Source organism: Eucalyptus grandis, chromosome 11, assembly GCF_016545825.1.
Source record: "Eucalyptus grandis isolate ANBG69807.140 chromosome 11, ASM1654582v1, whole genome shotgun sequence".
NCBI lineage: Eukaryota > Viridiplantae > Streptophyta > Magnoliopsida > Myrtales > Myrtaceae > Eucalyptus > Eucalyptus grandis.
The window spans coordinates 44,756,666-44,776,950 of NC_052622.1; the positions used below are offsets into that span (position 1 = coordinate 44,756,666).

General features: G+C 38.7%; 2 protein-coding genes across 4 annotated transcripts; one reads left to right on the plus strand and one right to left on the minus strand.

Annotated features, from left to right (window-relative positions):
- The first annotated feature begins 391 nt into the window (after positions 1–391).
- Positions 392–5,314, plus strand: LOC104426645 (type IV inositol polyphosphate 5-phosphatase 7). 3 transcript variants are annotated; one of them, XM_010039772.3, is made up of 12 exons: positions 392–1,219; positions 1,585–1,656; positions 1,842–1,929; positions 2,009–2,113; positions 2,203–2,824; positions 2,917–3,110; positions 3,305–3,413; positions 3,516–3,664; positions 3,761–4,072; positions 4,463–4,537; positions 4,635–4,736; positions 4,876–5,314. In XM_010039772.3, exons 1-9 carry the CDS (start codon positions 1,123–1,125, stop codon positions 3,984–3,986), a joined length of 1,662 nt encoding a protein of 553 aa, XP_010038074.2. In that variant the 5' UTR covers positions 392–1,122; the 3' UTR covers positions 3,987–4,072; positions 4,463–4,537; positions 4,635–4,736; positions 4,876–5,314. The 3 variants fall into 3 exon arrangements, with proteins under 3 accessions (XP_010038074.2, XP_018721289.2, XP_010038075.2); XM_018865744.2 differs by having other exon boundaries at positions 4,881–5,314; XM_010039773.3 differs by having other exon boundaries at positions 1,159–1,219; positions 2,020–2,113.
- A 12,561-nt stretch (positions 5,315–17,875) lies between these two features.
- LOC104426646 lies at positions 17,876–20,208 on the minus strand. The gene is made up of 2 exons (XM_010039774.3): positions 19,010–20,208; positions 17,876–18,361 (listed from the first exon to the last, which is right to left on the minus strand). The coding sequence occupies exons 1-2, from the start codon at positions 19,597–19,599 to the stop codon at positions 18,244–18,246; spliced, it is 708 nt and encodes a 235-aa protein (XP_010038076.2). The 5' UTR covers positions 19,600–20,208; the 3' UTR covers positions 17,876–18,243.
- Positions 20,209–20,285: the final 77 nt, after the last annotated feature.

A 20,285-nucleotide genomic window follows, 5' to 3' on the forward strand; every position in this document is an offset into this window, starting at 1 on the left:
TTTACAAGATTAAGTGAATCATATATTAGTAATTTAGTTACTTTTTACATCATAAGATTCATTGAACGAGTAGACTTGATATTTCTGTCAAATACTTTGTACATACGTGTCCTGTTTTGAGTTGCAGTCAAGCCATTTTAAATATCAAAATTAGTAAAAAAAAAAGAAAAGGGAAATTGTTTTGCCTCCTATATATTTTCTTTTGACTGGAAAAAAAAAAACAAGAACAAAAGGGAAAAAAGACCATTGTCTCTTCCCAAGTCCCCAAGCTCGGGCCAGTTCTTGGATTGGAACTTAGAAAAAAACAAAAACCTTGAGCGAGCGAAGACATCTTTCTCTCTCCCTCTCCCTCTCTCTCTCTCTCTCTCTCTGTGCACTTTATTCCTCTTCAAATTCGATACTTTGCCCTGCGTCTGTACCCTCAACTCGACCAGGTTTTTAGTTGCAAGAAACTCTCTCTCTCTCTCTCTCTCTCTCTCTCGCTGGCTCGCTCGCTCGCATTGTCTTGTTCCACGCTCAGAATCTCATATTCTTGCTCCCACGCATCAGTGGTCGTCCTTTCTCATTACCCCTCTGTTCTCCTTCTTTGTTCATCTTGTTACTTCTGTTTTAACTAGTTTGTTCATCCACCAGCGAACATTAGAAAAGAAAGCGAGGCCCAAATTTCCCAAGTGGGGTTGTTCTTTCTTTTCTTTCCTTTGCTCTGTTCATCAAACCTAGAAAGTTGAAAATGTCCAAAAGCTGAGATTTCCTATGTAAAATCCTTGTTATTGCATTATTTCCCCATCACCTGAAATCGAGGGAAGTACATCTCCCCTCTCCCCCCACTCTGTCTCTCTCCCACCCCCACCCCCACTCTGTCTCTTTTTCTGGTCTGGTTTTCGTCTATTAAAAGGTCGCCCACAAGTCACAGTCACTCCGGACCCCCTTCATTTTTGTATTCCTGTTCGTTCCTTCTTCCTCGGGTTGGAGTTTCGAATTCCTCAATTTGAGCCTCTGCAATTCAAGAACGAGGGAAGTCGCTATAACTCCTTTTGGCAAGAAGATAAATGATCATACAGTGACTCTCCTTCTCTTGCTCCCTCTGTTCTCCTTACAATCATTTGCTAATGCTGACTATAAATGGCGAAGCTTTCATGGCCAAAGACATTGGTGAAGAAATGGTTCAACATCAAAAGCAAAGCCGTGGACTTTCAAGCCGATGACATCGTTTATGGAGGTGATGGCCCATCATATCTCTCTCTCTCTTTTTTTCTTTTTGTTCCCTTTTTTTTCTGGGTTTTGTCTTTATACAATTAATACTATTGCTTTCGTTCCTCTACTTCTTGGTCCTGTTCTAACGAGGGGTCTTCTTTTGCCCTTCCATATGCAGCTCAAGATTTGTCATTTATTTCCGTACGCTTTTTCTCTCTCTTTGTTTTGCTCTGGAACTCATCGGTGGCCATTAGTTGTAACTAATGAACCATCTTTTTTTTTTTTGGTTGTTTCTGATGAATATTCATTAGGCGTTATGCCACAAAACATACAGTGCCAGAAAGAGAGAGAGAGAGCAGCTTTAATGACTTTATCGTTTTTCTTTTTCAGGCGTTGATGAAGAACCAGGGGACATCAATTCAGAGAGGAAAGAGGCATGCAAAATAAAAAAAAGCAGAACAGGTGCACTTGCATTGCCATCTTCTGTAATTTCTTTATGGAGGACCACTTCACCTTTATTCCACACCTTAATCTAGCAACCCAGTCAATGCTTTAATTCAACTCAACCCTTTTTTAGTTTCTTTTGAGATGATATGGCTTCCCTTGAACTTTTTCTAATCTCTCATGAACCCCACTTGGGATGACAGAGAGATCTAACAAGAGAAACTCCGACCGACCCCGGCGAGGTAAGATTGACCTTGATGCCTCGCAGGTCACCGACGTGCACAATTATCGGTATGTCTCGTCTTTTCCTTAAAGTTTTCCCAGGGGCAAAAGATGAATCTTTCTACATTGTGCTAATATTGAAAGACAGAATTTTTGTAGCTACATGGAATGTGGCTGGAAAATCTCCTCCTAGCTATTTGAACCTTGACGAGTGGCTCCACACTTCGCCTCCTGCAGATATATATGTCCTTGGGTACGTTCTTCGACTCAATTTGGATTTAATCCATGTCGTAGAATTTTCCAAAAATGTGGTGCTATCATAATCACTCCTCTGGCTCTCAGGTTTCAAGAAATAGTACCTTTAAATGCTGGTAATGTTCTGGGAACAGAAGACAATGGCCCGGCCAAGAAATGGCAAGCTCTCATAAGGAGGACCTTGAACAGCCTTCCTGGGACCAGCAGTGTCTGCCACACGCCTTCACCAATTCCTGACCCGATCGTTGAGTTGGACGTCGACTTTGAAGGGTCCATGAGACAGAAGGCTTCATCCTTCTTTCACCGCCGGTCTTTTCAATCCTTGAGTCACAGCATGAGAATGGATCATGAGATGTCATTGCCGCAGCAACCCCAGCTCAACCGAAGATTCAGCGTTTGTGATCGGGTGATGTTCGGACACAGGCAGAGTGATTATGATCCCAACTACAGATGGTGTTCCTCTGATGATGAAACCGGGCCAAGTGATTCCCCGGGTTATGGTTACTACTCACCAACGACCTATAACAGGTCAAATTTCATTGAGGATAGAGAGAATCAGATGGTCCAATCTAGGTACTGTTTGGTTGCAAGTAAGCAAATGGTGGGGATATTCCTCACGATATGGGTGAGAAGCGAGCTTAGAGACCATGTTCGCAACTTGAAAGTTTCGTGTGTAGGAAGAGGATTGATGGGTTATCTTGGAAACAAGGTGCTTTTTCTGCTCATTGACACATTTATTGATTTGTAAGCTAAGGGTCTAGGATGAAGTGTGACAAATTCTTTTCCATTGGACTTTCTCAGGGCTCGATTTCGATTAGCATGTCTGTGCACCAAACGAGCTTTTGCTTCATCTGCAGTCATTTAACATCCGGAGAGAAGGAAGGGGATGAGCTGAGGAGAAACTCGGATGTCATGGAGATTCTCAGGAAAACAAGGTTTCCCCAAGTACATGGCATGGGCGATGAAAATTCTCCGCAAACAATTCTCGAGCATGAGTAAGGCTCTTTGCCTCTTATTTACCACCGAATATTAAGGCCGATTCAGTGTCACAATTAGAATAAATATTTAAGCATGCTTTTGTAGTAGCCAGTGGATTGAGTCCCTGTCATTTAAATCACTAGAAGTAAGTCACATTTGCAAACCCTTTGCCGGTTTTTCTTACTTTCTTGCATTGTCCATCTTAATGCAGTAGAATTATTTGGTTGGGCGACTTGAATTACAGGATCGCGTTAACATACCGATCTGCAAAGGCTCTCGTCGAGATGCGAAACTGGAGAGCACTGCTGGAGAATGATCAGGCATGTTGCCTTGCTATTTCCAATGAAACATTCCTTTTATCGTTTACTTTATATACCAAGAACTATGAATTCGGTCAATCTAAGATTTTGCCCAATTCTCAGCTCCATAGAGAACAGAGAGATGGGCGTGTCTTTGTGGGGTGGAATGAAGGAAACATATATTTTCCTCCGACGTACAAGTATTCAAACAATTCTGATCGATATGCTGGAGACATTAGGCACCCACGGGAAAAGCGAAGGACTCCAGCATGGTAATTTGCTTGTCCAAGTTTATATGGCAGAATCCTCAACGGGTTAGACTTGTATTTCCCATCATCACATCATCTCTTGACTACCGTTACATGCAGGTGTGATCGTATATTGTGGTACGGTAGAGGCCTCCATCAGTTATCTTATGTGCGCGGAGAGTCGAAGTTCTCTGACCATAGACCGGTGTATGGCGTTTTTTTTGCCGAGGTTGAATACATAAACCGGCATCGAATAAAAAAAAGCATGAGCTGCGCTAGTTCCAGGATTGAGGTAGAAGAATTGTTGCCCTATTCCAATGGATACACAGATGTCAATTTCTACTGAGGGATGAAATCTTCATCAAACTTAAATTGGAGACTAGGAATCTTCACCAAGAAAACAAAGAGTAAACAGCTGCAGCATCTATTGAGGTATCACAGTTAAATGAAGATGAAGAAACATCTGTTCAGTTTGTTTCATCTACTCGTGATTCCAATCCCCATATTGATTCCATCCTATAAGTAATTGTTTAACAATATGATCTTGCTTAATGTTATTGCTATCGTGTGTTTTGCTTTAAGGACCAAAATTTCCTTTTTTTAAATTTTATGACGTTTCATTTTATCAGCGAGGGCTGTATGTCAATAGATTGGTCTCTACCTTTCAGATGAGGTGTATTATAACAGCGTTCGGACTTCTGTAACCATTTCTTTGCCAAATAAGAATTTGGACAAGTCCTGTTTAGCTATTTAGACAATCATCTTGTTGGAACAAATATCCACTCATTTCCATTGTTATCTCTAATCTGGTGTAATTTGCAGGTGGATGCTGTGATGGACCTTAGCATTCCTAGACAATGACGGACACGTTCCACTGCCCCTAAATCGAATATCAGGGTCGGTTCTTTTTACTTCACTTCTCGTTTTGCCTCAAGTGCTCTTCCTCAGCTGGGCACTCCATGACTAGTCATTATACTTTGCCATGTCATAACAGGTTCCTAATTTGCATTTCTGCCACCGACACTACATTGATGAATTCTGGAGTCATCTATCGGGAGAAATTCAATATGCTTGGCAAGAAATCACCCGTGATTAGGTGATGAGCTGTCCTCATTTAAATAATCACAATAGCTTTTCAAATTCCGTTTTTATACCTACCTGTTGAACAAATGTTACGTCACCCTTATGAATATTTTTTTCCATGAAAACTGATTTGAGGCTTGCAAAATATGCAGGATAGACTTTAGAAAGATCCAGGCTCAGCCTAGTGGGAAGCATTGGAGTTTTCTGAAAAAGTGCTTCTCCAGATCAAAGTAGGGGAATTTTTGGGATGAAGAGAACAGAGCACAGCACACCATCCTGATTCAAAGCAATTATCATGAGCATTTCTCATTCGTTGGCGACTTTTTACCCCAGAGAGAGAGAGAGAGAGAGAGAGAGAGAGAGAGAGAGATGTGATGAGCGTCTCTGCAAGCAATTCAAGGGTCGATAGTGGAATAAAAGAAGCTTGATGCATATGATTGTTCTGGACCTTCATTCTTTTTCTTCCCGTTCCCGTTTCTTTTGTAGCAGTTGAAAATGAATATTACTGTGGAAGAGCTTTTTCCAAGGCTTGTCAAGTTGTCATGCCTCGAGAGCTCTTGAAATAAAGGGTCGTTTTTGCAGGTTTCACTATCTTTGTTGTGTGTTGAAAAGCAAAGACCTCTGCAACTGCAAGAGTCCTCGCACTGCTGCTTACATGGTTGTCAGGTTTTTTCGACAGCGAATCATTGTTTGCGAGATCCCTCTGTTTTTGTTTTCTCCTTTGTCGAATGGTCTCTTTATGTCAACGAGGGGGGCCAGCCAGTAACGTTTTAGGACAAGACTGCCCATATAAATAGGGCAGTCCATCCCCCCGTCATCCATTATTTTTCGATCCATAAATTTTGGCAAAGCACGCATGATATTCAAATCTTGACTTTTCCAATGCTGGGCGCTGTACAGCACATGTGTAACATATAATATTATCTCTGAATTTTTAATTCATTTAATATGGTCTTGGATTTTTAGTAAATGTTTAAACTATTCGATCTTGGTACCGGTCTTTGGGCTGCATGGAAAATATCCAATATTAGCGAAAAAACACTTTGGTATAACTAAATCAATCTTGGATTTAAGATTGAAGTTCGTCTCCATGTATAAATTTGTAAATAGCCAGATCTACTCTTCATTCGAATGCTCAAATGACCTTTGTACTTAAGTAGTACTCACCTTCCTTTTCATTTAGGAATTTATCCATCATAATGAACTATACTTTTCTCTAATTATATCTTTGATAGGGGGGATTATAATTTAGGGACATCGCTAACATGTAAACCTAACTAAATATATATGTGCTCACGTTCATATAGATTGCAACTACAAATTAGAATGATAGTTGGATGGAGGAAAACTCAACCTCTTGATAATCGACATGCAATGTGAGAAGGCATGTCAATGCGGGATAGATGAGTTGCTTATTTTAAATTTCATTTAGCACCTCATTATATTAGAGTAGAAAGGAATTAAAACAAACTAAGAGGATCGCGGGATGCTACTTTTGTGGGAAATTGGGGGAGCATAGGAGGAGTAGTCATACAACTGTCCATAATGAATTCTCAAGCTTTTGTGAGAGGAAAGATGATTTCGTTAGTGAATGCCTTTTGAACACTTCTTGATCATACGTAATAAAGAAAGATTAGCATTTTTGATGTACCAATTATTCTGTCACGAGGGCACAATGCGTTGAAGACGACAATTTTTCTTTATTTAAATGTTTAGCAAGTGCTCTAGGACCCACAAAAAGAAAATCTTTTTATCAAAGGGTGCCTAGAGATAATTGTCAAGCAATCAAATAAGGAGAATAGCACAAATTCTCGATGCATCGATTGTTCGTGATTGAATGACTTCAGAGCACTTGTTAAAATGCTTAATTATGAATATTTTAGTTTTCAAGACGGCGATTAAACATAACATGAGAGAAAGACAGCGTATTGAAAATTATAAACTTTCCATAATCATTTGCTTAAAATATGTTTATATGCGAGGGTGATGGATGGGAAGTGAAAGTCAAACTTGGGGCATTGGTACTCTGCAAGAGCGTGACTTGCGTTCCACGTATTAATGAACTACTGGCGGTCATTAAATTGAGCACAAGTGAAGAAAACCAGTGGATGGTCGATTTCCCGAAACGAGACGTGCACATGAACGTGAAGCTATCCTGCTGCTTCAATGGAGCCACCCAATTGTCAATTGCGTTTGCTTCTGGCACGGGTCAACAATCTCCAGCAATCTGTAACCTGACATTGCTGTTTCACAGTCTATATGGAATGTCAAATACGTAGAGGGTCCTCTACGGAAATTCCATTGTAACTTATATTAAGTTAAAAATAGTATTCTGGATTTACCAAACATTTGAAAATTAAATACATCCCAAGGATCTCAAACGTTCTCGATCAATAGGAAATGATTGGGCACTCGCTGATCTACTTTACCTAAGGTAAATATACGAGTTTATGTTTATATTTACACAAATATTAAAGACCAGTTTCGAAAATATTCCATGAAAATTATCTATTTAAGATGAGGTTTCCTATCTTCGTACATAGGACAATGATTCTTACATATTTTTTTTTCTTTGGCCATTTTTCATCGGTAAAAGAAGATATTTCAGAGTCGCCCAAAAGAGCCGTCCATAATTCTGTTAACTAGAGCCTAATATGGGGTACCTTTATCTTTCCCTCTAAGGTTTTGAAGGTTAATTTTAATTTATAAAAACTATAAAAAAAATTAAATTAATTTTAGCCATTGATATTTATGTGTTTTGAAAAGTTTGACGTGTCAGATGCCAATAAAAAATCAAATTCCAGACACTACAACTTTAAAAGAAAAAGAAAAAAAGGTGCAGAAATCAAATTGCAAAATACAAAAGTTCAATTGAAACACATTCACCTCAAGAAAGTTTAAGCCCCAGTCCCCCATTTACATTTGTCTATTTATCCTTTTTTTTGCGGAAAATCATATTTGGTCCATCGTACAAAGATTTGACATAGTTTAAAACATAGGCAAGTATAGAAAAGACCTAAAATGGTCAAGGAAGTAGAACAATCCAAAATTATAGTGGCATTTCAATAATAAAATTTAGATCGAAATACGTCATTGCAACCTCCTAATTACTAATGTCAATAATATTTAGACGAAATTCACCAAAGGGACAGTTATTACCAATCTTGGAAGGACTTAGAAATTATTCACGTCAAAGCTAAAAACACAAGAAAATCGTAGTTAAAATGTTCAATTGAAAATATCTTTGAATAAAACTAACAAATATGTTGAGGAAAATCAGCTGGATAATCCATTTATTGCACCCAGGCCACATTTTTTTTTTTTAGAATTTTATATTTTCGAATAATTTATTTCTGCGCGTTGACAATGACAGATGTAATAGACAATAATTTTACAGGGCTCACATAGTTTTACCATGTGGACATCGCAAAATAATAATGATTTCTTCTTTTTTCTTCCTTTTTTATTCTTACATAAAAAAGGGGAAGGACTCTTGGTCCTGTCGACGTGTCGCACATTTATGGATTGTCCCCAAGTAGACGAGGGGCCCCCACCACAAGAAATTCTGTACTGTCTTTTATATTGATTGCATGAATACTTCGTTACAGGAGAGAGGCTAAAAAACAGGGTGACAATTTTTCACATCAAGGTGAAAAAGTATTGATTAAGTTTCAGAGAAAAGGACGCCCGCGTGCGGGAAAACGGGAAACCGCCTTTTGTCGGTCGTGCGTTCGTTCGAATGGGAGTTTCAGAGGGTTTCTTTTCAAGTCGTGATTCCCTAAAAACGAAAAACATTCTATTTTAGGTTTGATTTCAATTATGTCCCGAACGTTTTCTTCTGTCTAAGATAACTTCACAACTTGCACTTCAGTCTTGAATCTGTCCGTGTCCAAAAATCGCCACTAATTTTTTCAAAATTATCAATATTAGGGCCAAGAGTTTTATTATCGGAACTCACACTACTATAAATATCTCCGCTTTTGTTTGAAATAATAGCAGCCCTCCTAATATTCATAATCTTGAAGAATTCGATGGTCAATTCTTGGATGCGTGGACCAATTTGAGATTAAAGTGATAGTTAATGAGTTTTTTTAGATAAAAAAAAGTTCGAGGTAGACTTGTAATTTGACCTAAAATTTAGGGTATTTGAATGCATTAGAATTCGCTTGATATACTAAAGAAATATGGGTTGTAAACCAAAAGCAAAGGCCACACTTATGCCAACTGAAGAGAGGGGATTAGGTTGAAACTCCTTTTGGCCTACTTATCTAGCACTTATTTTTCTGAGAAATGGAAAAAAATTAAATTGTAGCTTTCATTGCTTCTGTGAGATTTTGTGAGATTGTAGTTAAGTATATTTAATTGGAGTGGCAAATGAAGTCTAGAAAGATTTGAATTCAAGATCTTTGATTATGATATCTTGTTAGATTTTCAACCGTTATAAATACTTAAACTATTAGAAGAAGACGCCATTTAATATTTAATTATTCTATCAGCTTCCATGCTATGTATTTAAGTTGGGTGTGTCCAACCACTATTATGTTACAGTTACACATGGCATGGCGTGCTGTTTTCAAAACGGCTTGCTTCTTTAGCAATATTATATTTCTAGATCTGAAGATGGAATGAAGTCAAAAATTACATAACTCTATCTAAGTCCTAAAATTGCTAAAGTAACAAGATCAAGAAAATCATAAACAAATATGAAGCATCCATGGTCCTTTTTAACTTAGTTAACAATGTAATTCACATATTTATGTTCGTTAAGTTTTCTTTTTTCAGTATTGCAATCATTTTAATACTTGGACCGGCTTGCGTACGAGTATACTTGCCGTGTATGTACAAACTAAATCAGATCCGGTCTTAGTTTGTATTAAATACTTCTCCATCATTGACAAACCCTATGCTCTTTCGCCTAACTAGCTTATTTTTATCTGCTCTTACCTACCATCCAATATTTCTTTTCAAAAATGAATAACTGAGCACTAATTAATAACCCTAATTTTCCTTAACATGAGCCAACAATTGGTGGCCCACTTGGCCAAACTGGAATTGTTTATTTGGCCTCTTGAGGATAAAACCGAATAAAGAAAAAAAGAAATGGATTAAAAAATAGTTAATCTTTTTCAGCAGCCGACCTCACATGTTTTTGCTAGAGACAAGCTGCCTGAGAAGGGAACAGCATTGATCAAAGGTTGATGGAGACAGGGCAAATCCGTAAGCAATTAATTAATTAATTGGTTTAGAAAAATCAATTTTAATATGATAAGAGAGCTGGAATTCGAGACCCCCCGCCTGAATCTTGGTACGATTTGATTCCTTTCTCTATATCTATATTTGGTCTTAACCATGTATCGACCGATATTAAAATAACATCTCTTATGGTAAGATTTGACGACTTTTGTTCGGCACACATGTGCCAAAAAATTGATGGCTCCATCCACCCATGGTTTGGGGGACTAGAGGGCCTCCAGCTGTCGCCGTGAATTTATCTCAAGATATGCTCAAATTCTTGTTTTTGAGTAAAATAGATCTCCTCGACATATTAATATTATCTTTGGATTGTTGATGTTTCCGGATTGATGATATCATACACGACCCATTTGAAGCAAGACAAGAAATATAAAGACAAAACCCGAATATGATACCATGCAAAATTCAAGCAATGTTTCTAATTGATGTGACATCACATCATATGGCAATCATTTGGACAGCTATAAGTTATGAGGATAAATATATTGATAATTCTAAAATTTGTCGTGAAAATATAATTGAATTTTAAGTTTTTTTTTTAAAAATACAAGTAACTCTTAAAACTTATTACAAAAATATAATCAAGTCTTAAAATTTTCAAAACGTATAGTTAGGTCTTAGAATTAGTCAAGTTGGTGCAATCAAGTCTTTCCATTGACTCTATCCAACTTTATAAATGGAAAATATTAACAAGTTTTAGGATTTGATTATATTTTTGAAATTTTAAAAATTCAATCGTATTTTCAAGATAAGTTTTAAGATTTTTAGTATACATATTCCAAAACACTATATCATATTTTCATATTGATCCGGAGAGAAGCCAACGATAAATACAATTTATATTGACAGCCTTTATTGTTTCTTAACGGAAGAGTATCCATGTGAAAACTGACTTAAATTGCCATTCGATTCGATGACCCAGAAGGAAGAAATCTGGTGCCCTGGCCAGTAAAACACATTCAGCAAGGATTAAATAAAGGACGAGCTCAGGCATCTTCCAAAAGCAAGCGCTTGACTTGATTTTCTGGTCGAGGACAGTTCTGACTCTCCCTTGCCCTTAATTGCAGATAAATGTTCATCAAAAGATGTGTTCTCGATTCTTTAATTGATTTTATCTTTGTTTTGCTTTTTGCCTAACACGACTACCGAAAGTTGTACTCGAAAAGCATCCGTTTTATCCTCCGGAGGAGACAATCGTCAAGCAATCGCCAGGCATCCTCCTTTGCTGCGAATGAGCTTATTCAAAAGGTTTAAGAAAGACCAACAATGGAATTAGGAATTATTTTATGTAAAATTCGTCTTTGCCCTCTGAACTAACTCATGCCTTGGAAAATTCGTTTAGGCCGAATAGAATAACTTTGCTTCTTAAATAAACACCGGATAACTGTAGCCTTTCGGCTCGACTTCATCCTCGCAAAAGAATGGTGGACTGTTAAGGAGGAACACTTCGCCGAATTGCAAATTTACACCATTAGGTTTCTATATTGAGATCGAGAACTTTATTTGGTGCCAACACATATTGACAAGTTGACCTCCTCGCATTGTCAACAAAATTGGGAGCATTCTATTCCATTCACACTTAGCAGTACATCGTCAACCGTGGACAAAGATAATCAATAGGCAATGGAACGGCTCGAGGTTTTAAAAGTTTTTTTTTGATTAGTGTTGGTTGCTTTTGGCCACTCATCAAAGGATCAACAGTACCATAGCGCATTCGTCAGCATATTAAAATATTATTAATCGTGCTTTCCATCCTTTATCCAGGTAAAGTTCTGTGACCCTATATTTGGTCGAATCCAAGTCTATAAATGTAGGGAGGATCTTGAATTTTAATATAAATGCAGTTTTGGAATATGAAAGGCTAGATGAACTTTATTACATTATTTTCAATTGTTCGCTTAAGGAAAAGAAACAAAAAGATGTGAACAGATCATGAGATTTCAATTAGTGAACATAAATTATTTAAGAAGTAAATACATAATAATGGGTAAATGATGATTCCGATAGTCACGATCAAGAAAAGTCAAGAAATGCAGAGATTACTTCAAAAGATGGAGAAAAAAAGCTGGGCCTTGAATGTTACTATATTGGGAGATCAGCAAAAATGAGAATTTAATTAGGTGGAGAGACGAGGGTGATGTCATGTGATCTTTTTTCATAGCTCTCCACGAGCTCTGAGTTCATCTTTCTTGTAGAACAAGGTATCAGTGAGAGCTCACAGAGCATTTCCACTTCCCATGTCACACGAGGTCGATATTCAGGGGTAGTTGCTGATGCAATTTCTCAGTTTGAAAAAAAAAATAAAAAAAAAGAATTTGCAGAAAATAACAATATAGATGAATAAAAGCAGGAGGTTTCTTCAATGAGTAGGGTGATCTCACTTGTGAGTCATGCTTCGCGTAGAGCATTTGTCATTTTGGTATCTTTTTCGAGAGGACTGCAGTTGCAGATCTCTCTCTCTCTCAGAATTCTGCAGATTTTCTGTTTCAGGGTTTTCTTTTTTCTTGGGAAATGATTTTCTCATTCGAGGCATTATCAGGAAACAGACAGAATCCTCAGTCAACCCTCGTTCTTTCGATGTTCCATCACTCGTCACCTTTTGATCTCTTCTTGGATAAATTCATAATATTAGGGCCACCCTAACTCGGTTCCATCCAGTCTCTAATGAGTAGTAGAATGATAAAAATATCCATGAATTGGTATTGTTCATCTTCTTCCTTTGTTCTCTAACTTCTCCCCTGCTAATCAATGGTTTTTTTGGGTAAAGGTTTTTTTTAGTTTTGTGCTCTGGCATATGTTTTCTGTCATTTCTTCTATTATAAGTAGCGTTTGAACTAATGATGGCTAGAATGAGTGAATGTCCTCCAACACAGTTGGACCATTTCAAGGAGATCTATATGTAAAAGTTGATCTATTTTTATCTAATATTTTTTGTCCATCTGAAATCCATGAGAAAACTTTATAGTTCTTATTAAGAATTATGTTTCAAAAATTATAATAAATCCACTTTTCACACAAGCAAATTCCATTCATCATAATATCAACTACAACAAATTTCTTCATGATTATTGAGATATTCGTGACAGTTATTGTCAATTTGCCTTTCGCTCTCATTCATCACAAAAACTCAAATTTCCAACCAAATTCATTATCTTCGCGGGCACCGTAGTTGCACCGTGTCATCACAGGTGCAAATGCAGAGTCACTGTTTGGCTGGCCACATCCCTTTGATTAGCACCATTGCTTGCGTGCCAGGCCACAATTCGTTTGTTACCACTGTTGGGTTTTCCATCGATTTGAATTAGTTGATTGGAATTGGTATTTGATCTCTCACTCTCCTCCATCTCTCCCTTTTGTCTCCTTGCATTGCCCTATGCTCGATGATGCAGGTTGTCACTAGACCTCGTAACCTCAGTCCTAGGCCAACCTGAGTACCTGAAACAACCTTGATCCGAGCGATCACAGACCCATGTGCCTGGTTGAGGATGGAGGCGCACCAGAGAGAGAGAGAGAGAGAGAGAGAGAGAGAGAGAGTAGATTGAGGACGAAGATGTAGGCTGGCACGGAGGCAATTGACAAGTGACGTATAAGGGCTGCAGCGTGGCGAAGGTTAGCAATGGCGGCATCATACACTCAAGTAGGTTGAGTGATAGAGAAAGGGGTGCATGACTAATAAAAGTTTTTCTCATCCAATTTTTAGGGTGTGTTATGGGGCTAGTTTTTGTTGGTTGGAATTTAAGTGACTCTTCGTCCAAGGGGAGGGGCACGGGCAGTGAAGACTTAGTTATTTGGAGGTCATGAAACACCTAGTAAGTCCCATGAATTAATCAAGTCTAGACTCTTAGTCTTTGTGGATGACTCTGACCCAGAACTGTCTGCATGCCATTGGCAGGATTTGAGTGGCCTTCATTTCTGAAACTGAAAATCTCACAAAGCCCCCAACCAATGGTGCCAACGTTAGGGATCGAAATTTTTTTCATTGACTTTGTATTTATGAATATTTAAAAATGAAAAGATATATTTTGAATATCTAATGTGCATACTAAATCTATCGCATTTAAAATAATGAAAAAATATACATGAATATGCTCCCCAAAAGCGCGGGTTAATGGTCTAGTTCTTGTAAAAGAGTCCTTATATAACTTCCTTGATTGAACACTCGTTATCTCGATTTTGTGTTCGTCCTTTCTAACTATATGATTTTGGCATGTTAGTGTGATGAAATAATCTTCATTTATAGAGTAACAAATGCTAGATAATTAAAAGACTTGGTTACGACATGTGGCTTAATAGTAATGTGTTCGTCAACAAGGTGTGGCTTAGTAATAATGTGTTCGTCAATGAGTTGTTGGTTTTAATGGATAGAGAATTTGCTCCTATCCTTATAGTTTTCAAGTCTTGTTGAGACTACTTCGATGGTAAAATTCAGAATGCACCTTGCCGATGTGAGAGCATACGCAGTTAAGATCCCAGAGAAGATGAACTAGTCGAGGTGCGTAAAAGGAGGAGTGGTCCTTTACTCAAATATCTTTTTATGAGCAAGTTTGTTTACTCTTTGGAAATTAAAAAAAAAAAAGTATTTTTCTTTTGGCTTTCTCAACTATAATTGAAGTTAATATTCTGGTTTCAAAAACTACGAAAATATTATATTTGAATGTATTTGTCGGCATTCATATGCTATGAAATTTCAAATACTTAGGATTAAAAAAAGTCGAAATGCATGAAATGAGACTTGTCGAAAACAAAATTATAAGTTAAAACTGACAAATCCTTTAGCAGGTCTGCAACGATCTTGGGTAGCTCCATCAGTTGCCATGCCTTTTTGAACTTCATGTACAAATGAATCTCTCTGTTACCAAAAATAGAAATGAACATAAATAACCTTAGAAAAATCAATTTTACTTTGTATGTTTTAGATCATCAATACATGGCTTTGTATGTTTTAGATCATCTATACATGTCTAGAGTTTTCTATATTAAGCTTAGATGGTAAACTTTTAAACAAAAAATAAATATAACATTAAAACTTAAAAGAGATCATGGGTTTTATTTGAGATAGGTGTTGTAGCAAGAATTAGCTTTGTCGAACCTTCCAACTTTCATATCTTAAATAATGTGTTTTTTTAGTTTGTTTTTATTTATCTTTGCCATTAATCTAATCTGCACTATCATTCATAATTAAGTGCATATAAAATTTTATTTATTTCACTATTTCACAAAATAATTATAACATAACTTTATACAAACAATACTAAATAAGTTAATTTTATCAAATCGATTTCATCGCATGATAAGTTACAATTGATACTGGATACAAGATTTATAATGTCATTACTCTTATACTGATGCATTGCGTGGATTTTCTTAATATTATATACATCGATCAAACTTTATTGATAGACTTTACACTTTGGCAAAATAGTGACAACATTTTCTATTTACCACTTATATGATTTATTTTTATAGTGAATTAACAAGTTCAAGGATCACGTCTTCAAAGGGTTAGGCAAATGTAGTCTCTTAATGACGAGTAATTAACTATTTAGAGTCCATCATGTTTTGTGCTTTGTAGGACATATCAGCCTGCAAATTCAATTTGCAGGCTAAGTAGACGTAGAACATAATCAGTCCTCGCGACGTAATTGTTTGGTCAAAGCTCTCTGACGTAAGGACATATTCTGGCAAACAACTAGGGCTGACAAACAGCAGTTGCATTTGGCCAGCAAGGGCAGATCAGATTCTAGCAGACTTCAGTTTAGGTCAAAGTTAAAAAAAAAAAAAAAAAAAAAAAGAAGAAGAAGAAGAAGAAGGAAAACTACAATTTAGGTCATAGCTAGATTTCAAGAGAAGGTTGAATACAAACCCTCGTTCAGGCTTCTTGGACTGGGCTTGCGGGTCTGGGTCTAATGGGTTTCATTGGGCTATATCTAATGAGCTTTATTGATGGTCATGGTGCGCCGGAGCTCATTGGGCCTGGTGGACTGGACTGGAGCGAGGTGGTCGGACCGGGCTGGAGCTTTTATTATTTATTTATTTATTTGCTTACTTTTCTTATTTTTATTTCAAAAATGTATGTTTGACCTCCCGGCAAAAATTCAAGTGTCAACGGGAGAAAATTCTAATGTAGATCCAAATAAGTCGGACAATTTTGACTTAATAAAAAATTAGAAAATTTACGGTCTGGTCCATTTAAATGCACCTAATACTCCATGCAAAAATTGACATGTGGGAAAATAAGCATCAAGAGCAAAAAGTTAATTGGAAAGTTCATCCTTAGAGAAGGTTTCAATTAATGCAAGTTTTTTCATGAGCAATAGAAAAAGTCCATGCTAACTATTACTACTAGAAAAAAAAAGGATTTTTAATTTTCTTCAGGTAAACGTTTATCTCATTTCATCCTTAATTGTCGTCATTATCATTTTGAATATATCATTTTTTCAATGAATTTATCCAAAGAGTATATCTACGTAATGACCATTACCTTATTATTTCCACGTATCTTCTTATCTTCCCATTGCCGCTCCTTTCTTTTCCATATATTTAAATATCGCACGTTTGAACATATTTAAGGATATAAAAATCAAATAAGACCTAAAATATTTAAGGATTTAAAAATAACATGAGCCCTTTGAATAAATGATATATTTTTCTTTTATTGACTGATATTATACAGATTTACAGTCATGGTTCTCTATTGAAAATTCTTTTTCCCCTTCTTGAATAGTGCATTTGGGTTAGTTTTAAGTTTTTCATTACATAGCTTAATTTCGAATCTGATGCATATAGCTCAACTAATTTTGTTAAAAAAAAAACAGCAAGATGTGAGCGAATTTCAAATTTGTAATCTACTTATAATGCAATTAGAAAAAGACTAAACAACCGAGAAAAAAATGAGCATTCATACACTAAAGAAGCGAACTTAAGATTGTTAATTTTTTGAATTTATAACTCCCAAATTTGTTCTTAAGAAATATAACTGGTAATTTTGAATTTATAACTGCCAAAATTGTTCTCCAGTGATTATCCTCCAAATCTGGTAATTTTGTCGGCGAAATACTTAATTAATTGTTAAAGTAACTGAAAGATTAAAAATAAAAAAAAGATTCGTCAGTTACGTGGATACTGCCCTTCAGCTAATATCGATGTCTCCAACGGCGAAATATTTCTCGTTGGCCTAAACTTATCCACAACCGTTCTCGACGGATAGATTACGTATCGGATCAGGACTGGATTGAACTTTCGATCAACTACCGTATAGATCAATAGGATAGGGGAAAAGCCAACCTTGATCGTAGCTCTCGCTGTTAGCCACACGGAAGTTGCCAATGCACGTCGCATGATCCGGTCCTTATCATAGCATGGTCCAATCACGACAGCTATGTTTCATTGCATGTCGTATGTTTCACACAAGGGTGTGCCAAGCTACGTTTATAGACATCAACTTCAACGCAGAAACCAAACATAATTAGCTTCACATTAATATAAGAACCCTAATCTGTTTCAAAGCGTCAGCCAGCAGCAGCTGCTTCTGAGCTCTTCCCTTGGATCAAAGTATAACCCAGCTCAAAAGGATTGATGAGCATACCGTTCGGCTCATCTTTACTGAAAGCTAAGAGCAGGGGTTGGCTAATGAGACGGATGGCGGCATTCATCCGACCTGACTTCATCAAAATTGCAAATTCGGAAAGTTCAGGGAAGGACAACCCGTAGCCAAGAAGAATGATTCAGCAACATGCTCTCGGTGTGACCACACAAATTTCGATTACGAACTGGATCAGAACAACGACGGATTGCTGCACAACATATGATATGCTTCCGGTGCTACCCAAACAAATTCAGATAATTCACTGAACTGTATGTGATTAGTTGCCGTGAATGACGTGCACAGCGCTCACCAAATACCAGCTTCCCGAATCCATACATAAGGAATTTTTGACGAATATTTAGTTACATCAGAAGGTGTTAATCATAGTTCATTAAGTATAATACCCGAGATATAGTTCCAAAAAACACCTGCTTATACCCAAAAGCAGATTGTCGTATCGATCAACAATTCAACATCAAAATATGGCATTGTTGATACTTGAAGCAGCAGCGAACTGTACAAGTTCCCAAAAACAGTTTGGAAATCGATCCTACCCTATGTAGAAGTGCACGCTCATAGCAAAAAGACCCAGAAGCTGCACCGACTAAAGTTAGTTAACTACCCACACTTTCAGAAAAACTAGTTTCATCATTTCAAAGTCAAAACCCATCCACCATCTTGCTCATCCTACCGTGTGCCCTCCTCTGACGTTCTTCGATTCCACGGGCCTTTTCTCTCTCAACTTGTCCATAGCAACCTGCTTCTCGCGGCAGTCAGCCGTACAAAATGCCCTCAAGTGGCTGCAAGATATTGCAAACATTTCTCATCATTAGTTCGACTTACAATTTTGAAGTTCAAATCATGCTCCAAAATGTCGAATCTCATCTTGGACAGAGCAAACAAGTTCACCAGCGCGACCAGAGTGTAAACAAAGTAATAGAAACCTAGGCAAAACATTAAAAAAATGGGCAATTCAGGACTAGGTAGGCAACCTGAATTGCCTCAAGGCAGAGGTTGTACCAACCCTGCCATTCGCAGTCTAACAAAGTCCAACAAAATCGGAAATTTCTGCAGCCAGTACAAGCACATCACTTGCTCTGTATTGCCCTTCCACTCCAGGACCCGCAATTCTCCCGAGATGGACCTGGGAAAGAGCTAATGCATCTATATGGAACAGCCGATCGAACGAGAGATGCCGGTCCTGCACTTATTAAGTATTTGTTTATCTGCATCGGCTAACATCACGTCCTCCCGCCTTTTTATCACAGCCATAAAGCAACAACCTTGCAACTGGAGAAAATCGTCCGTAGACGACAGTGTACTACTTTCTCGGGATCATCTCCCATTCGGATTCCGTAAAACTAAGCAGCGCAAAAAGCCGAAACAGAACAAGATTCAGTAGAAACGCGGACATCCGTCCTCGCGGCGGAGGACAACGAGGGACGTACCCGTACATGAAGACCTCGTCGCTCTCCCTGATCGTCTTCTGGCAGTAGCAGCACCTCTCGAGGAAGTTCCCGATCCGCTCCTGGCCCGAGTCCTCCGCCCCGGGGGACGACAGCGTCAGGATCCCCGGCGGCGGCGGCGGCGGCGCGGAGGGGGAGGCGAGGGCGGTGCGGAGGTGCCGGCGGAGCTCGGGGAGTCGGGGACGGGGGAGGAGGGCCGGTTGGCGACGCCGGCGACGCCGGAGCCGGAGCCGGAGCCGGAGGAGCGGGCGGCGTTGCGGGAGCGCTTCACGGACATGGCCGATCGGTCGCCGGACGGGGAGAGAGCCTAGGGTTTGACAGCGAGCCAGAGAGATAGATAGATAGAGAGAGAGAGAGAGATGGCGAGTGGGTTTAGGTGGACGGCGAGTGGGGGGGTTTTTGGTGATTTGAAATGAAGGGCGTATGAGAGTCGTACGGCAAGAACAGAGAACAGTAGAGATAGAGAGAGAGAGAGAGAGGGAAACAGTGAGTGAGGGAGCGAGTATATATAGGCTACGGTGGTCCCCGCGGAAGCTTCCTCTTCTCGTTTTCAAGTTTTGTTTTGGCAGCATCCCCGCACCACCGCCCTCCGGCCGCACGCCTTTTTGACCTCCGTCGTCCTGCCTTCCTCGAAAAGTAAAGACGAACAAAGAAGACGGAAAAGGATTCTCAACACATTCTTGACCCTCCGGAAACTGCTCTCCCCCCTTTTTGACCTTCCCCGTCGCCCGAGGACGGTGACTGAACGGAAGCTCGCCGGGGCAGCCGGATCGAGAGGCTTCGTCCGCGAGCAGATTGCGGACGTGAGGATTCGACGACGATTCTGGGAGGAGGTCGTCTCCGGGGATTGATGCGGGGCTTCTGTCGCCCACGCCGCCGTGATTATCGTAACCTGCGAGCTTCGGGCCTCTGATTCGCGGCTTCTGCCTCGGGAATATCGTGGTCAAAAAAGGAACCAGCGGTCGAATCGGTTCTCCCTCCTCCACTATCCTTCTTCGAATAGCGTCAGTCCTATCTTCATGATTTTCGCGCCGTATGCTGATGCTTTTTAGGGGATAAATCCTTCGATCGGGGAATTTCGGGGAAAACCCGCCCCGTGACCGTGAAAACTTGCTTTGATTTGGATTTTGATTCTTCGGCTTCCTGAATTATTTCGCACGACGTTTCCGAATCTCGGTGCTCATTTTGATTGATTCCTGCGTTTGATTTTGTCTTTGAGTGTAAACCGAAAATCAATAGTATACAGCCTTCTTGTTCA

What these genes read in the sequence shown, in the direction of transcription:
- LOC104426646 (XM_010039774.3), bottom strand. Translation starts at nt 19,599, where the DNA reads ATGCTGCCAAAACAAAACTTGAAAACGAGAAGAGGAAGCTTCCGCGGG. An exon ending in GACGAGGTCTTCATGTACGG is followed by an intron (nt 18,362 to 19,009) that starts GTACGTCCCTCG and finishes AATATCTTGCAG; the next exon opens with CCACTTGAGGGCATTTTGTA.
- LOC104426645 (XM_010039772.3), top strand. Translation starts at nt 1,123, where the DNA reads ATGGCGAAGCTTTCATGGCCAAAGACATTGGTGAAGAAATGGTTCAAC. An exon ending in ACCGACGTGCACAATTATCG is followed by an intron (nt 1,930 to 2,008) that starts GTATGTCTCGTC and finishes ATTGAAAGACAG; the next exon opens with AATTTTTGTAGCTACATGGA. An exon ending in TGGGTTATCTTGGAAACAAG is followed by an intron (nt 2,825 to 2,916) that starts GTGCTTTTTCTG and finishes GGACTTTCTCAG; the next exon opens with GGCTCGATTTCGATTAGCAT.